Genomic DNA, 18275 nt, shown 5'->3' with positions numbered 1-18275 from the left:
GGGGCCCTCTGGCGTCCCAAGCTAGTTCTTAACCATCGCGCCACTCGGCCGGCCCAAAGGAGCTTTGTTTTGTTTCTTGGCCTGAGTTCTAGCCAATCCTTAGAATGGCTTGTCAGGCACAAAACTTGAGTTTCCTTTGTCTGCTTCCTCATTCTTGCTTTCCCTGCCTCAGAGGACTGCAAGGAGGATAAAAGAAGAAGAAGAACATGAAACCACTTTGGAAAGCATGAAGTTCTGCGTGAAGGCAAGATATCATCTATCTCAGTGCCTGGCACATGCTGATCAGCAAAGTGAAAAGATTCTGTAAGGGGGGCTCCTTAGGATGTTGGAGGAAATTATCAATAAGAGGCTAGAGGAATTTTTAGGGAGGAGGCAGGGGAGCAGGAGCAGTGGTTGTGAACCACCCACCCCCTCCTTAAGCAGTGGGACAGACCCAAGCAGAGCTGCCGGACAGGTAGTACGAAGGAGTTGGCTAAAGCACAGCTCCTTCATCTTCCCTCACCTCCCAGCCACTTCCGTGGACCCCTAGTCTTTCATGGGATATGGTTTGCAAATTACTTGGGAGCAGAAAGAACTTTAGACTGAGAGCCATGAACTTGGACTCTGTTTCAACCCTACCCCTGACCTTGGGCAAGTCTCTAAAGTTCCCTGGCCAGAACACCTTCTACAGTTAGACCCACCAAGGAAGGCCCTCGGAAACTCCACAGTTCTCTGAGTGCATGTGAAAAGTGCTTTGAAACAAGTTAGGAGATGGGAAACTGATCAGGTGTTTGGTTGGTGGTGGAGAGAGGAAAGAACGACTGAGCATAGGGCCACCACTGAGACTGTGGGTGGGGAGAGCAGCTGAGGCTGACCCCAGAGGAAAGGCTGGTGATAGAGGGGGCGTTGGGAGAGAGAGTGGAACTGGCATATGCCACGCTGTACCCAGGGCAACGGCCTGCCAGGCATATGGGCCTCGTTATGGCCTCCGGTGCTGAGCTGGGGGCTTACTATTCATGTACCTTGATGTAAGCACCCAGGCTTGTGTGGGGCTGGGGCGGTGGCCTTGGCAGCAGTAAATACTGTACGGTGCTGCATGTCTTGGGATAGACCAAGACTCATTTCACCAGGCTCTCAACCCATCCAGGGTATCCTGGGTCTTCAGCACCCTCCCCTACCTCCTCCTCTAGAGGCCAGAGGGGGGCTACAATGAGATGTTAGAGAGGTCAGGGAGGGAGGGAAGACACTGGGTTTGATGTCACAGAATTGAACTGAGTTTAATCAGAGGCTCCCGAAGCCTCTTAACTGTGCCTCCCAGAGGAGAGATTGGACCCAATGGCACAGCTGCTTCCTGAGGATCGAGTTCTGGGACCCAATAGGGCAGCTTGTTTCATTGAGAGACTTTGTGTCAGAGAAGTTATTTTTAGCCCAGGAAGGAAGGTCACAGGGCATGAAGCCATCACCCTTGGTCTTTTTCACTCCAAATTACTTAGCAAAAGGTCAGGGGCAGCTTGGCACTAAGTCATAAAAACCAGGGGAAAGTACAGATGTAAATATGTGTACACACATGTACACACTTGACTTCCTGTCTAGGGCCTAGGAGTGGAAATACACAATGCTGTGAAGGTCATGGTAAACTCCCAAAATCTGGGGTCCTCATTTCCCTTGGGACTGTGCAGCCCCCTTACCCCCATCAGGATCAGAGGTTGTTTTGAGAATATTAGAAATGCCATAGGTGGTCAGACCCAGTCTGTCTGCCATTATCATCACCATCATCATTACCATCACCATCACTATCATTACCACCACCACCACCACCACCACCACCATCACCATCACCACCACCACCACCACCATCATCACCACCACCACCATCATCATCACTACCATCACCACCATCATTATCATCATCATCATCTGTGGAGGGAACAGAGGCCTGTGGAAAGCACTGTATTTTCCAGAGGAGAAGACTTGACCACTGCTATTCAAAGGCCAAGCCCTAGGTGACCCATCCAACTTGGGAGCCCCAAGTGGGCACATAGGTGTTGAGAGTCTGGAAGGATTATTTGACTTGTTTGCAGCTTTGGCTACATGATAGAATTACCTAGTAATTTTTTTTGTTAAAGTCCTGATGTTGGGGATACACCCTAATTCAATCAGAGCCTTTGAAGATAAGGAGAGGAGTGGGACCAAGAGCCTGGTGGATCCAATATTCCGAGAACCACTGGTTTAGAGGCAGTTTTATCAGGCGGTGTAGACCAGTGCTTCTCAAACTGTAATGTGAAAATGAATTGTTAAAATGCAGATTCTGGTTCAGTGGGTCTGGGCTGGGGCCTGAGAATCTGCATCTCTACCAGGTTCCTGGGTGGTGCCAATGCTGTGAGTGCCAGGACCACACTCTGAGTAGAATGGGTGTAGAATCCCCTCCAAGGTCAGGCAATGTCCTTTGCAACCCTGGAGTTAAACGGCCTCAACCAGTTGCTAGCTGTGTGATGGGCAAGGCATTCAGTGTCTGATTCTAGTCCTCTCGTCTAAAACACCCGGGTTAAGAGTGAGACTTGTTTTATAGAAGCAAATAAGATTCAGTACATTGAGTAAGATCAAGTAAATTAATGTTTTACATATAAAGTGCTTATGCATTGCCTGGCACACTGAATAATTGTACAGATGTATCTTATATCGATTTTTTTTTTTAACTGAGCCATCCTGATTCCTGGTGGCAGCTCAGCTTGGGCCAAGCATCGAACCTCTGTTGCTCAGAGCTCAAACTCTTGAGCGAGCTCTTAACCATCTGAGCCACTCAGCCGGCCCCAGATGTATCTTATATGACATATGTCTTGCTGCTCAGAGGACTTTTAGTCTTCTGGGTTAAACCAAGTTCCTGCCATAGAGTTTTCTCCAGAGGGTGGTGATGAGGGGATAGATATGCAGGCAAAGGAATCATACGTATAGGTGTTCAGGTGGTAATAAAAGAAAATTTTAATGAGTAACCTCCAGCTCCCCCACTAAGGGACCACGAAGTCTTACTGTACCCAAATCTCACCACTGATCTCTTCTTAGCACTTTCTGTGAGTCAGGCTGGGCCCCAGCCCTGGGAACACAGGGAGGATTAAACTTTGGTTTACAATCCAAATGTGAGCCTGGAGAGAAGGTGCATGCAGGGACGGGCGAGGTACCTGTGGAAAAGGGTCCCCCTGTGCTCCCCTAAACATACCGTGGCTTGGAAAGCTTGGACAAAGAGTGGGTGGTTCTGGGTGTCAGTCACCCATTAGCCAGACACTTGGTGTCTTGGACAAATCAAAGACTTTCTCTTGACCTTCAGCTCTGAAATGTGGCTGACAGTAATGAGTGAAGTTTGGATGTGGCCACATGTGGGAAAGTGCTCGGGGAAGTGTTATATCAATATACAGGCCTCCTTTATAATACAAGGCACCCAAAGTTGCCATTCTTCTGAATTTGATAGCAGGTTGCATCTGTGGGGACTAATGAGAAAGCATTTGTTCCTGGTCCCTGGAGGCTGCCCCAGCTTTCAGGGCACAAGGTGTATGGGTACCTTGAGGCAGAAGGGGTACCCCAAGAAATGGCTTTTCTTTGTTGAGGCAGAGATGGGAGGATAGGCTGTGGCTGAGGGTGGGTGGGGGGTATCTGTACCCAGCAGAGAGGCGGGAGGCTGCTCCCTCAGAAAGAGTCCTTGTGAGTCAAGGAGCCTGGGGGCTGTCTGAGCTGCCCCAAGGCAGGCCCTGTGGTCCCTCATCCCCACAGGCCAGCAGTGTTTCCCCACCTTAAAAAGGCCTCAGTCTAGTTGGGAAGGGGCAGAAGGGATAGGCTGAACCCTCTTCTGACCCCATTTTCCAAAGAAATTACATTTGTCTCTTGACAGAGGTCTCAGCACAGCCTAGGCCCCTACCTTGGTCTCTCCCTGTGCCCTTAGATCCCTGGTAAAGCTATCAGCCTTTAGAAGGGGATCCCCTCGGGAGGGGTTGGCTAAGGCCACCGGGAAGCCCTGGCCCTTCCCGTTTTGGATATCTCTTCCTCCTCAGGCCATGTCCCCTCTAATCTAAGGTAGCAAGGCCAGCAAATGCCTGCCCTTAAGGGGACAGAGTTGGATGTGTGACTTAATAAGGCTGAGAGCCACAAGTAATCCCCTAAGTACTCTGCCGTGTAACCTAAGATTATCTGGCCTGCACACACCTGTTTGCACTCCTTTGCTGATAGCAGTATAAAAAGCATGCTGGTTAATGACTCTAGGAACTGACAGGGCATCTGTCCTATCTTGGAAAGATCTCCTGGTGAGCCAGGCTGCACGTGCCTGCACGCCTGTGGCAAGGTTGAGGAAGGACTGGACGGGCTCACCCAGTTTCCACCCTACAGTCATCAGGACCCAGCGGGAGGCTCAGTCAGGGTCAGGGGCGGGACTAGGCAGTGGGTCAGCTGCTCAATCCTGCAGTGACAGACAGTAGGTCTGTAACTCCCCCAGTCACAGCCTCCAGGTCTTGGAAGGGGGTGGAATAACACCCCTCCCCACACCCCCCTGCTTGCTGCACAGGGTGGTTATGAAGACCAGGGAGGGTGGCGTCACTGACGCCAGGCCCACACCTCACTCCCGGAGGATGGGAGCTAGGTTGTTACTCTGTTGAGAAGCAAAGTTAGTGCCAACCCTGTGAAACTGACCAATCGTGTTCTAATCATTTAGAACTGCAAGTTTCTGCTTCGGGTGGCACAGAAGATGTTGGCAATTTGTTGGAGAATCATTTCTCTGCTGGAGACGCAAGTCTAGAGGAGAAGGAAAGGGCGCTTTATGCAGAGGCGGCCCCTCGAGAGAAGAACCTGCTCCTTCACTCCCCAGATGGCAGGGAGGCTGAGAGCTCGGAGAAGACTGCTGCTGGGGCCCCCACCACCCCGGGCCAGGGCTCTGACCCCGAAGCCAGCCTATCCAATGCCTCAGCCTCAGAGTCAGCTTCCCCCGGGGACCCTGCGGGGCCACCAGGAGCGAGTGCCCTTCTTTCAGAAGGGGAGAGGGAAACCGGGGAAGACAGGAGGCCTGAGCTCAGTGCAGGAGAGGGCCCAGCAGAGGAGGCAGAAGGACAGGCTGGGAGTGGTGCAGTCCCTGAGGAAGCTGAGAAGTTCCTAGCGGAAAACCCCGAGCAGGGAGCAGCAATGGGGCCCGCTGAGGCTGAAGGCACAGGGACCTCTCCTACCGTGGAGGTCGAACAGGCCCACACGCCTGAGACAACAGGCCAGGGCAGCCCAGGGCCTGATCAGGGGCCAGAAGGGCCAGATGGAGTCATGAACGTGAACGCAGAAGCCAGGGAGGGGCCTGAGGATCAGGGGGAGCTGGGCCCCAGCCCAGCCACGGAGACAGGGGGTGCCCAGGAAGACCGCCCCCAAGAGGTCCAGGCGCCAGGGATATCCAAGGAGGACACGGAGAAGGCCTCCTCTGAGGAAGAGGGTGGCGGCCACAGCGGAGAAGAAGGAGGAATTCCATCCCAAGAAGAATCGGAGGACAGCGGCGACGGGGCTAGTTCAGAGGAAGCAGGGGGCTCCTCTGAGGAAGCGGGGGAACCTCAGGAAGCAGCAGAAACCCCAAGCAGTGGGGACGAGGGGGCCCAGCTGAGCTCAGAGGAACCGAATCCAGGGCCTGAGGGGAACGAGGCCCTGGAGGCCAAGGCAGAGGAGCCCGAGGAGGGACCTCAGGGTAGGGGGCCCCAGAATTGCTCCGGCACTTGGGCAGCTGCACTCTTCCTGGAAGTCTTGTATGTAGTGGGACAGGCAGGGACAGGGTTGGGCGGGAGAGCCCCAGCCAGCCTGGGTTTGCGGGGTGGAGGCCCCATCCAGAGTACCCGGCCCAGGGGGTACCTTTGGGCTGCTCTTGACCCATTTTTCCCCAGTTTAGAGGGACCCAGTGAGAGGCAGCACCATGGAGGGCCCAAAGGAGACTGGTCACTATGAGTTAGGCCCTCTGGAGGTACCCGTTAGGGTCCCTGGTGCACTTTAATATGGACCAGTGCCTTAGCCTGGAGGACAAGGTACATGGTGGCAGGGTTTGAGGCCCAGGTTAGTGGAGAGATGTACAGGTAGAGGAGTGGGTTGGAAGCCATGTAGGGGACTACATTGGTGGGCTAGTACCTGGGGCCTCCCCTTGAAGACTAGGCCATGTCCGGTGGGGTAAGCTGCGACTAGGGTCAGGATCGCGGTAAGAAACCTCAGGCTGGCTATGACTCCCATGTCCCACAGGTTTCCATTTGGAGCAGCAGCAGCCACCCTCTCAGGACTGAGGGACAGGGAATGGGGAGGGCAGGGCCCAAACCATTGGGCAACATTGGCGATGTAGCAAATCCTAGGCATGGCCAAGACACCCATGGCTGCACCCACTGAGGGTGCTGGCCTGGACCAAGAGCTGGGCTTTTAGGATGGAGGACCTGGGGTCAGTCTTCACCTTGCAATGTTGCTTCACCTTGGACTTCCCTGCAGAGTTCAGTTTTCATACCACTTGTAAGCTATTTGCACCCTCCGCAGGGTGAGGGCCTGCAGCCAACCAGCCCCTCCCCTCTCCCTGTCCTTCCTGTCCTGGGTCTCGGGTCAGGGTTCCCTGGGTCCTGAGACATTCCATGAGGCACATCAAATCTCTGCTTCCATCCCTGGTGGAACTAGTCTCTGCCTCACAGGTCCAAGTTCATCCCAGTTCTAATCACCTAAAATCCTTTGTTCAACCAGCCCAGGTAGAACGGCCTCCCCAGGAACCTGCAGGCAGTCATGGGCATCTCTTGATGGTCAGAAGCAACAGTTGGCCTCCTCTCCCTGCGGCAGCTCCTCCAGCTCACGCCCTATGGCGGCCTTGTAAATCTGATCAAATGCTCATTTGATCAGGTCAGGTGTTTGCTTAGATGAAACACCTAAGTTTCTGGTGCTCTTAGGATGAAATGCAGACTGCTGTGGTCCTCTAAGACCGTTCTTGGTCAGCCCCTGCAGAACTCCCCTGCTTCCCAACATGTACCCCTCACCCACTGAGGCCCAGCCACCCTCCCTGCTTGCTAAACCACTCCTATCTCCTGTCCCAATCTTCACCTAATTAAGTCCTCACACAGTGGCTCTCAGCTCACAGGCAGCCCCTCAGGGAAGTTTTCTGACCCCCCTGCTAAGACTGACTTCCTAGGCACAGTTCTTAGGCCCTCGTAGCTTCTGGAATCTTCCCTTCCATAGCCACATCACCATTTGTCATTATTACATTACTTTTTTGGAGGGGAGGGGTAAAATTAACTTTAATTTACTAAATGTTACTTTAATATTAACTAAATTAATATCTTTTCTTTAACCCAGTATTTCTAAAACATTATCATTTAAGATGCAATCAATATAAAAATTATTGATGATATATTCTTTATCTTTGTACTAAGTCTTCGAAATCCATTATGTACAACACACCTCAATTCAGACCAGCCACATTCAGATGCTCAACAGCCACATGTAGCTAATGGCTATCATATTGGACAGCACAACTCTAGATTTCTATCAGAGGCCTCTGATCATAAGCATTTAACTTTGACTCTCATTTCTCTCTGTACTCAGATAATCTTGCCAAACCCAGTCTTTAGTCAGATTCTTACATTGCTTTTAAGAATATTTCTCCCCTCTCCCCACTAGACTATAGCAAAATGCTACAGTAGTAGGAGCTGTGTCTATTTGGGGCGTTACTGTATTCCCAGCACAAGGCTCGTTTCTTGGCACATCGCAGGTGCTCAATCAGTATTTGTTGAATACATAAAATGGACCATGGAGCTCCACAGAAGTTGATTTTGGATTTCAAAGTCCCTCCTACAGCTGGAACTCTGTTCATTTGAGCTTGGCAAGCCCTTGGCCAGCAATTCCTCAAGGCCCTGCCCTTGCCTATATTGAGGGGGCTTAGAGTCCAGTTGGCTCTTAGTATTACCCTAATCCTGTTTTCTGCTTCTCTCCCCAGAAGAGGCGGAGGATGTGAGTGAAGAAGCCCCATTGAGGGACCGCTCCCACATCGAGAAAACCCTGATGCTGGATGAGGACAAGCCAGCTGATGACTACTCTGGTAACCAGAGGAAGAAGGAGCCGGTTGGGGCTGGGAGAACCTTGGGGGCTGGGGCTCTGAGGCAAGCAGGCACCCCAGCAAGGAGAGCCCTGGAGATGGGGAGCCCTTGGAGGAGGCTCTGCAAGCAGGGTCCAAGGCTGGGGGCGGGGGGCTCTAGATTGGCAGGGAGGAAGAAAGGCGATCCAAGCAGAGGGACCAGCGAAAGGGTAGAGGGCAAATCCCAGTGTTGCGTACGGGCACAGTGCCAGCCTCTCTGGTGTGGCCTGGGAGGGGGCGTTAATAGAGTTCATCATATTTGCTTTGATTTTTGCAGTTTATAAAGCCCTTTCATGCCCGGTACTTTATTTCATCATTGTAATAACCAAGGCTTTCGGCGAGGCTTACTGTCTCTTCTTAGTTGAAGAGTTAGGGAAAGCTCAGAGCAAGGCAGTGCTTTGCTGCAGTGCACAGCTAGAGAGGCGACACGCAAGGGGTGGGCTCTGAAAAACCTGACCCCTGGTCCTTCTTCGTGCTTTGTGCCTTACACCCTGGGGCTCCCAGCCTCACCCCTCTGAGTCGCTTCTTCCTGCAGTCATGGTCTTCCCAAGAAGACACTTGGGATGTCAGCATCCTCCTGGGGATTCAGGGGTGTGGCCGGGGGCCAGGGTGGTGGTCCTGCAGGCCTGCTCAGCTATCTGAGCTTAAGGCAAGCACAAGTAGAGGTGGGGGGGCAGAGAGGAAGAGATGGGGTTCTCATCGGCAATAAAAAGGCTGAGGCCATGCTTCAGGATACACTACTGAGGAGGGGAGAAAGGATAGGGTTAGATGAAAAAGAAATAGCCTAGGGGTTTGGGGGAATGGGAAGAAAATGCCTCTGATTTTAAAGGTTCTTGAGGGTTGGGATGTGGACCAACTCCCTCCTCGAATACTAATATGTGGTACAGTCAGTATAGTCGCTGGGCTGCAGACAGCCCTTGCTCCCTATCAGGCAGGGCTGGGAGCTGCCCTGGGAGTGACCTGGTCCACAGGGGTTTGCCAGTTAGCCTACCTGACTTCCCCTCCCCAATCCTTCTCTGCCCTCAGCGGTGCTGCAGCGGCTTCGAAAGATCTACCATTCGTCCATCAAGCCCCTGGAGCAGTCTTATAGATACAATGAGCTTCGGCAGCATGAGATCACAGGTACAGGTCGTGCATCACGGACCTATACCACTCCTCCCACCTCCCCCACCCCCATGCCCACGTGGTTCCCGAGCTCCTTGGGTGGTGGGCTCCTTGGGTCCCAAGGACACATGGAGCTGAGCTCTCCTTAGTTCTTGGAGAGGGGCAGAGACCTCAGTCACTTGAACCATCCTTTCACTGCAAGAGTGCCCCATAATGTGCACAGGGTTTTCTGGAGAGCATTTCATTTGTAAGGACTCACGCTTCAATAATGCAGTTCTGGTTTCCAAGGGCAGTGATGCGAACTTCAACCCCTCGTAGCTCAGCGGCCTACAAGGCTCCCTGTTTATTTACCGATCATTTCTTAAGTCCCCTGATTGGACTGGATCCTTTCCTCCATCTGTTCACACCTCCCAGTTGGCTTCCCTTAGGTTTGCATTCTTTTAAAATAATTAAAATAAGGTACACCTGTTGCCAAAAAGAAAAGAAAAAAAGAAAAATTCAACTAGTGCAAAATAGTATATATTGAAATTTTAAAAACCCCTTTCTTGATTTCCAGCTTTTCTAATTCCACTCCCCGAGACTCCTCTTGCCCTTTCTAACGCTTGCATGAATGTACCACATTGGACAACCACCACCACCCTATGATGGAAAACGGGGTGTTGGCCATTTTCTATTTTTTTAAATGTTACAAACACTACTATAATCATTACACATTTCATGCAAATATATTTGTAGGATAAAATTTTAAAAGTGGAACACTGGAATTAAACATTTTGATGGTGGTTGCCACATTGCCTTTGGTTATACCAATTTGTACTCACAATGACAGGATATGAGAGCTCATGTTCCCCACAGGGATGCCTTTTTTAAGTGTTATTTCATCCTTGAAAACTTTAACAGTGGCATATACTTGTTTGAATGGTGAATGGTATTGCACATCTCTCTGTGTTAATTGGCTACTTCCACATTATCTCATGTGATGCTCTTGATGGCTGTAAAGTGGGTAGGGTATGATAGGGTTTACCAGAAGGATCCGATGCCCAGAGAAATGCTGGGCTACCCAGGAGCACACAGCTGGAACTAGGGGCTGTAACTCTCTCCTTTTCTGGAGAACGCTCTGTTTCACGACTGTCTCTACTGTTTCTTGCAAGCTTAAGAGCAAACGATCCTCTTCGGCTTCGCAGAGGAAGTGCAGGTGTTGCTGTGAGGTTGTAGTCTCCCATTTGCTTTCCTGTTCTTCACTCTTGCCTTCTCCCGCAGCCCTCAGACCTCGTGGCTTGGCCCCAGAGGCTGCGGGCTGCCCAGAGAAGGGTGCTCTGCAGGGAGGGCGTTCCTGACTCCTGACCTCACTTTCCAGGCTTGGCTCCTCTCCCCTCGTCTCCCGTCTCCCGCCAGTGCCAGGACTCTGCTGTGCCCTTGGGCGGCCTCCTGTGTAACATCCTCTCCTCAGAGTCTCACCTGCAGCCTACTGCATGTGCTAGTAACGCCCCCTGCTGCAGAGGGCTGAAACAGCAGCCAGGGAAAGTCCTGGTGGTGGTTTGTCTCAGTGGCCGGCTGAAGGTCCAGCTTCCCTTGGTGTCCCCTGGGCCGGGGTAAAAAAGAGTTTTTGTAGGATCTCTATGGCTATCACTGGGGACGCCTGCCACCCCCTCAGCCTGCCTATCCCTTCCTGTCCCTGAGCTACAAGTTGACACCCACAGAGATACCAGTGACTCATGGGGCAGGGCCATGGTGTTACTTTCAGGCAATATATATGTGCCCGCCATTTACAAGACACCATCTTGGTCTTCTAGGACTTGGTTTCACCTTAGAGAAAGAAAACCAGCACATCAAGAAGCAAGCAGAAAAAGAGGAATACTGTACCGCCCCTTCTATAAAAAAGATGGGGAATATTGCTTATATGTGCATGGAAATATCTGAAGGAATATGTAGGGCATGTTATGGCCTAGGTAGACTGTAGACAGGGATGTGAGACTTTTCACTGTGTGTACCTTTTTATACTTTGATTTTTGAACCAAGAAATTAAATAAAGTAAAATGGAAAAAAAAAAGAAAAGAAAAAAAAAAGGAGTGCCTACTGTTTTGAGGCCTATCTGCCAGGCTCAGAGAAACAAAGAGGTCTGGAGAACTTTAGGCACTAAATTCTGTGGGGCTGACCCTGTGTAGTTCCGAGAAGGGTTGAAAGAGCTGGGACCTGAAAGCCAGTACCAAGAGTGTCCGTATCCCATGTCGCAAGCCTCTCCCCTTCCCCTTCCTGCCCCCTGGTTTTGAAAGCACTGGAGGATTCTGCTTTTTCTTCTTAGGGACCCCAACTGGAGTGGCCCATGCAGGTGTTCTCCCAAGAACCCAAGAATTGTCTGGTCAGTGCTTGGTCTTGGGACCTGGCAAACATGTCATGGACTTTGGAGGCTAATATTTGAGACTGGCCCCAGAACCCAGGGTTGGGCTGAGGCTGAGGTGGGATTTTAAGAGACACAGATAAGGGGAGGGAGGCTGGGAACAGGCAGTGCCCAAGTCCAGGCCGTCCAAGGTTGTATAAGCCTCTTTCATACCGTTTCTTCTGTTACCAAGCCAGATAGAGGAGTTTTCCTGTGGCAGCTCTCTGCGCCCCTTTTATAAGCCATTCTCTCCCAGATCTAAACCAGGAGGCCTCACCCAGAGTAAGCTCTGCGTCAGTGGTTGTTGACCTTACTTAGCGCCTCCTTCTAGAGCTGGTGTGCCAAGGATCTATGCAAGGCCCAAATGATGTCTTCTGGTGTCTTTTAACTGGGTGATCACATTTGCGTAGCAAGAGATGTACCACTGAATGCTACACGCTGTCTGGTCCAATGTAGAATTCCACAACTCAATTAGATGTCCTGGGATGCAATGTGAAGAACTGTGTCGCTCCCATAGTGACAAGCTTTGTTAATTCACTTCCATCTCTAACTCCCACTGCCCACAGATGGGGAAATCACTTCTAAGCCAATGGTGCTGTTCCTGGGACCGTGGAGCGTTGGCAAATCCACCATGATAAACTACCTCCTCGGGTTGGAAGACACTCGCTACCAGCTCTATACAGGTACGAGCTAGGTCTTCTCATGTGATTCTTGGTATTTCAGTGTATGTCGTATGCAGAAGCATTATGAAAAATCAAAACATTTATATGTGTCTTCAATATAATAATGAAAATCACATACAAGAAAGCAGCAGCTACACTTATGTTGATAGCAGCATTACTTACAATAGCCAAGAGGTAAATACAACCCAAACATCCATTGAAAATGTGGTCCATCCATACAGTGAAATATAATATTATTCAGCCTTCCCAAGTAATGAAGTTCTGATACATGCTACAACATGGATGAACCTTGGGGACGTTATACTATGAAATAAACCAGTCACAAAAGGACAAATATTGTATGATTCCACTTATAAGAGACCCCTAGAGTCATCAAATTTGTAGAGACAGAAGTAAAATGGTGGTTGCCAATGAAGGTAAGAATGGGGAGTTAGTGTTTAATGGGCACAGAGTTTAATTTGTGGTGATGAGAAAGTTCTGGTGATGGATGGTGGTCATGGGTGAATGTGAATGTACTTCATGCTACTAAACTGTACACTTAAAGGTGGTTAAAATGGCAAATTTTATGTTACATATATTTTATCACAATTAAAAAAAAAAGCCACTAGCTTAGCAAACGTCGTATCGGATTCTCATGGCAAACCCTCCCTGAAACACCTTGCTTACCCACGTTGCACCAGGTCTCTCCCCTAGAGCTGACTGTTCCTACTAATCTTGTGCCTGTGTGTGCAGGTGCTGAGCCCACCACCTCCGAGTTCACGGTCCTCATGCATGGGCCCAAGCTAAAAACCATCGAGGGTATTGTCATGGCTGCTGACAGCGCTCGGTCCTTCTCACCCCTTGAGAAGTTTGGCCAGAATTTCCTGGAGAAGCTGATTGGTATCGAGGTTCCCCACAAACTTCTGGAGCGGGTCACTTTTGTGGATACCCCAGGCATCATTGAGAACCGCAAGCAGCAAGAAAGAGGTAATTTGGTGCTCATTTCTGAACAGCGTGGGCTTTGTCTTAGAAGATTGTTTCTGACGGTGGGTGGTAGGCAGGCAGGGGAGAGGAAAAGTGACCAGTGTTGTCCAAGACCAGGGGATGCGTTCTCTGCATCCAGCCCCTTCTTCTTGTTAACTGTGGCGCCACTTAGGTATGGAGTACCTTGTCCTTTTACCTCCCCAAGGACTGATCTGGCTTGGAGATGATCATTATTTTCCCAAGAGGAGGCTGATCTTCTCTGTAAGAAGAACTCGATCTACTCTGGGGCTGAGCTTTGGGAGGCCCAGGCTGCCTTGTCTGATCAAGAGCCTGCCTATGGGATCCCAGTCCAGCTGTACTTGACTTCTGGCTAACCTGGGCCTGGGTTGAACCTGACCTTCAATTCTTCCTACTTTACCAGGCCTGCTTCAACATAGGCCTTGTATCAAACGCCCTACTTGCCTTTAGGTGGCAGGGGAATGCCACTTTGGACTCAACAGGCACTAGATTATGACATAGGCCACCGAGTATTGCCATGACGCAGGGCTATCTGCAGAAATGAGTCATAACAGGGCATTTGTAGGAATCTATAACCAGCTGGTGGATCTCAATTTATGGCTATAATTCCCATTTTGGTTATAACTGGACCCTGTTTTATGACTAGTAATAATATAATCACTAATAATTATAATAGTAAATTAACCTTTATTGCACTCCTATTATGCATTGGATAATTTTGTGCATTATTGGCTGGTTGTTGTAAAAAGATTCCCAAGACAGGTATTTCTAGTCTCTTCATTTTGGAAATAAGAAGTTAAAGGAGGGAGGGGTATGGTAGAAGAGGGTAAAAGGGGTCAAATATATGGTGATGGAAGAACTGACTCTGGGTGGTTAACACACAGTGTGATGTATAGATGATATAGTATAGCAATATACACTTGAAACCTATGCAATTTTACTACCGTTGTCATCTCAATACATTTAATTTAAAAAAAGTTAAAGGGATGAAAATATATTGAGCACCTACAATGTGACTGGCAGTTTTAGTTAGGTGCTTTCCTATATTTATGGCAACACAGTAATCTTTATATCAACTTAGGCATCATTGACTTCTTGTCATTTCGTAGCTGAATTGCTAAAGCTTATAAGCATTTAATATCTTGCCAGTGAGGAAGCCCCAGTATTATGCCAGGTCCGCATTTCTTTCCTAAATGATGATCCTGTCTTTCACGTCCTTCTAATTCCCTGACTTCTTTCCTTCAACATCTTTGCCATTGCCCCAGATTTTTTTTTAGATAGTAGGAAAATTTCCATTTAGAAAAAATATTTTGCTTCCCTGGAGCCTTGGATTCCACTGTAGATTAAAGCAAGGATCAGGCTGTTTTTGGTCAAAGATTGACACCGGGCAGGAGATATGCAATTAATTCTTTAAAAGTCTTTAGAAGCTCAGAAAATCCTTAATGCTGTTACTTCCTTGAACCTGCAGCATGGCTTGGTTCTGGAAGGAGGCACGAGGGGCCTGGGCTAAGATCTGCTCAGCCTGACCTCTTGCTCCCTCTCCCCAAGGTTACCCCTTCAATGACGTGTGCCAGTGGTTCATCGACAGAGCCGACCTCATCTTTGTCGTCTTTGACCCAACCAAGCTGGACGTGGGTCTGGAGCTGGAGATGCTCTTCCGCCAGCTGAAGGGGCGTGAGTCCCAGATAAGGATCATCCTGAACAAGGCCGACAACCTGGCCACGCAGATGCTCATGAGGGTCTACGGGGCTCTCTTCTGGAGCTTGGCCCCGCTCATCAACGTCACGGAGCCCCCAAGGGTCTACGTCAGCTCCTTCTGGCCACAAGACTACAAGCCCGATACCCACCGGGAACTGTTTCTCAAGGAAGAGATCTCCCTCCTGGAAGACCTGAACCAGGTGATCGAGAACAGGTTGGAGAACAAGATCGCCTTCATCCGCCAGCATGCCATCCGGGTCCGCATCCACGCCCTCCTGGTCGACCGTTATCTGCAGACGTACAAGGACAAAATGACCTTCTTCAGCGACGGAGAGCTGGTCTTTAAGGACATTGTGGAAGATCCTGATAAGTTCTACATCTTCAAGACCATCCTGGCAAAAACCAACGTCAGCAAATTTGACCTTCCCAACCGCGAGGCCTACAAGGACTTCTTTGGGATCAATCCCATTTCCAGTTTCAAGCTCCTTTCCCAGCAGTGCTCCTACATGGGGGGCTGCTTTCTGGAGAAAATTGAGCGGGCCATCACCCATGAGCTCCCTGGCCTCCTGGGAAGCCTTGGGCTGGGGAAGAATCCAGGTGCTCTCAACTGTGACAAAACAGGGTGTGGCGAAACCCCAAAGAATCGCTATAAGAAACACTAGGTTGTTGTGTGGCCGTTCTTGGGTTCCTGTTGGTGAATGAGCTTGTGTCCTAACTGTCTGAGAAGTCCTGGTTTATTAACCCTTTGAGCCACACTGGCAAGAATCATTACACATTGGAGATTTGGGAGTTAATTTGAGGCCAGTGGTGGGGGAAGGTGTGGTTCGAGGGAGGAGAGTGGAAACTGTGAATTATAGTGTGCTTGTCTCGTTGCTTCAATTAGGGGGCCTGATTGAGGTAAGTCAGGCCACGCCTGCTTTTCCTGGGTCCTGTCTCGGAAGGACAGAGAGCAGCTAAATTCTAGTGTAATGTGTAATGATATACTGAATTAATGAGCGTTAAATAAGCTACAAGTAGCTGAAGTTTTTTATTCCCCTGTAAGTTGGGAAAATAGAGAAGACCTGAGTTCTGTAGGGCTGCCCAGGTCTATTGTGGCTGCCTTAGACACAGTCTTCTGTTTGTCCCCAGCCCTTGGCTGTCTCCTAAGTTTGGGGTGACTTCAACAGGGGACAATCTCTTGGGCCTGAATCAACCTGGGTTTTGAGCCTAATCCCAGGCCTTCTTCCCTGTTTCCTCAAGGGGTGAGGGGGATGGTTTAGGACACAGAACACTAAGAGAGAACAGGAGTTCCCAGGCTAGGAGAAGGATCTGCCTCCCCCATGCCATTTCTCTGTTGTGATCTTTTAAGCCAGCTGGGAAGCTTGGGGCCTGTATTGGCTCCGAGAGGAGGGTGAGTGTTCCATGTATTCAGGTAATTCACTGGAAGTGACTTCAGTGAAAGTACTGGAAGGGCTCAGAGGGTTAATTGGTTTGCAGTGTGTCTTTGTCTATTGCATGTCTTGGAAAACTCGGACCCCAAAGGTGTTAGTTTTCAGAGGGGACAATGGAGACCTTGCTCCTTTTCATCAGGGACTTCTCTGGGCAGCCCGCTTCTCTCAAATGTAAGAGGAGGCTGCTCCCACAACTTCTCTGTGGAGACACTCAGCACAAGAGTCGTTCCTTCCTGGTTTTTATCACCGTGACTTTTCCTTTCCCTTCTTCTCCATTCCCTGATGTGCCAACACTCAAAACTCAGAGTAATTTCCCAGGAGTCAGAACCAGTACCAGCTACTCGGTGTCGGTAGCAACCAAGGCTTAACCTTCAGTTTCTCAACTGAACTTGATGCTGATACCCACCAGATGCACCACAGGAAAGCCAGGGCCTTCAAATACCGATGAGTGTGGATAAGTGTGTATTATGTTGTCCAAGAGAGATTAGGGAGATAACAGATGCCAGAGGATGTAGCGAAAGAACTTGTGAGAATCCTGCCTGGCTGGTGTGCCACCACGGAGGGCAGCGGGGAACAGAAGACATGGGGAAGACCCTGGAGTGAAGAAGCCATTTGATGAAAAGTGGGTGAGTGAACAGTTTGTGCAAACCCAGGAGACCAGGCCCAGGGCTGCCTGGAGGGCCTCCTGCCTAGGGAGCCATCCTCTCTTGGGAGCTTCACCAGGAAACAGGGGCCAGGATCCGCCAGCACCAGGAAGTCATCTTGGACCAGAGGAAAGTGAAGATGAAGGCAGAGGGAGAGGCACCCAGGATTAGGCAGTGGAAACAAATTGGTGATCAGATTAGGTCCACGTGGAGAATTGCAACTTCGGAATTCCTGTTTCTCAGAATTATTAGCACTCTGGTGCGTGCTGCAACAGAGGCTGCTTCTTTGGGCTTTCTGGAGGACCTTGAACCTCCCACAGGAAAGCCAGAGGCCCCAAAGCCTCCAGGACATTGTTTCTAAGGACAGAACCAACCAGAGAAGAAAAGGGGTCTGCTAGGGGCGTCCAAGGAGCCTGGTGACCAGGGCCTGATGAGCTGCTTTTCTTCTCATCAAAAACCAACCCTTGCCTCATCTCTCCATCATTTGTCCTCTTGAGCGCCTGCCCTCCCACCTTGGTCCTTAATGCCCCTTAATGCCCTCAAGCTCCTCTTGGCATATCTGTGTTTCTTAGTGCAGTAGGGGAAATAAAATGTGCACAACTGTATGGGCATTTTTATAGCTGCTGATGTCACCATTGCTTTGGGGGAAGTGGGTGGAATGAGGCTAATACATTCATACACTATTTATATTTTCAGGGGTGACATTACCAGTGTGATTTTTTTTCCTTTTTTTCTCTCCATCCATTTTCCTTTTCTTACTCCTGTTCCTCTGCTCACTCCTTGACTTACCCTTTTTCTCTAACTGCTTGCAGGCTTGTCTGTCAGTCAGCCTGGGCTTTAAGAGCTGTTTGTGCCTCGCTCTGTGGAGGTGGATTTCAAACAGAATTCTGACTTTTGGGGGGATGGGGAGTGGGTTGGGAGTTGGGGGAAATTTAGGACCCAGAGATTCCCCCAAGAGAGCATCTGTAAGTATTTGTGCCTGAACAGTTGCTGTTTCCTCCAAAGCGGAACCTTTCCAAAGTGTTCTTTCCATTCTGATTTCATCAGGGAGAAAGTCTCAATAAAGTTCCAATCTCTCTTTAATGCCTTGTACTTTCTGATTGTCTCCAACCAGTTTAATCACCTTATTTTCCTTTAGTAGAGTGTACTGATTTTTATTAAGACTTTTTAGAGGAGTTTTGGGATCACAGGAAAATTGAGAGGAAGGCAGTGATTTCCCATATACCCCTTTGCCCCCACATATACACCGTCTCCCCCACTATCAACACCCCCACAGAGGGGTAC

The 18275-nt window shown here is 49.8% G+C and overlaps 1 protein-coding gene across 3 annotated transcripts in view; it reads left to right on the top strand.

Annotated features, from left to right (window-relative positions):
* SRL (sarcalumenin) overlaps positions 1-18074 on the top strand; it is a 44537-nt gene extending 26463 nt beyond the window's left edge. Inside the window, exons 2-8 of one of the 3 annotated variants that reach the window (XM_019660344.1) lie at positions 4673-5674; positions 7937-8038; positions 9101-9196; positions 11481-11537; positions 12122-12238; positions 12971-13204; positions 14768-18074. In XM_019660344.1, the coding sequence (XP_019515889.1) occupies positions 4673-5674; positions 7937-8038; positions 9101-9196; positions 11481-11537; positions 12122-12238; positions 12971-13204; positions 14768-15579 (2420 nt within the window). In that variant the 3' untranslated portion in view covers positions 15580-18074. The remainder of the gene's footprint in view (positions 1-4672; positions 5675-7936; positions 8039-9100; positions 9197-11480; positions 11538-12121; positions 12239-12970; positions 13205-14767) is intronic. The other 2 variants (XM_019660345.1, XM_019660346.1) reach the window with 2 other exon arrangements.
* The last annotated feature ends 201 nt before the right edge of the window (positions 18075-18275 follow it).

Source organism: Hipposideros armiger, unplaced genomic scaffold (genome assembly GCF_001890085.2).
Source record: "Hipposideros armiger isolate ML-2016 unplaced genomic scaffold, ASM189008v1 scaffold_315, whole genome shotgun sequence".
NCBI classification, from domain to species: domain Eukaryota; kingdom Metazoa; phylum Chordata; class Mammalia; order Chiroptera; family Hipposideridae; genus Hipposideros; species Hipposideros armiger.
Note: the sequence above shows the minus strand (reverse complement) of the source record. Positions and strands in the feature narration are given on the sequence as shown.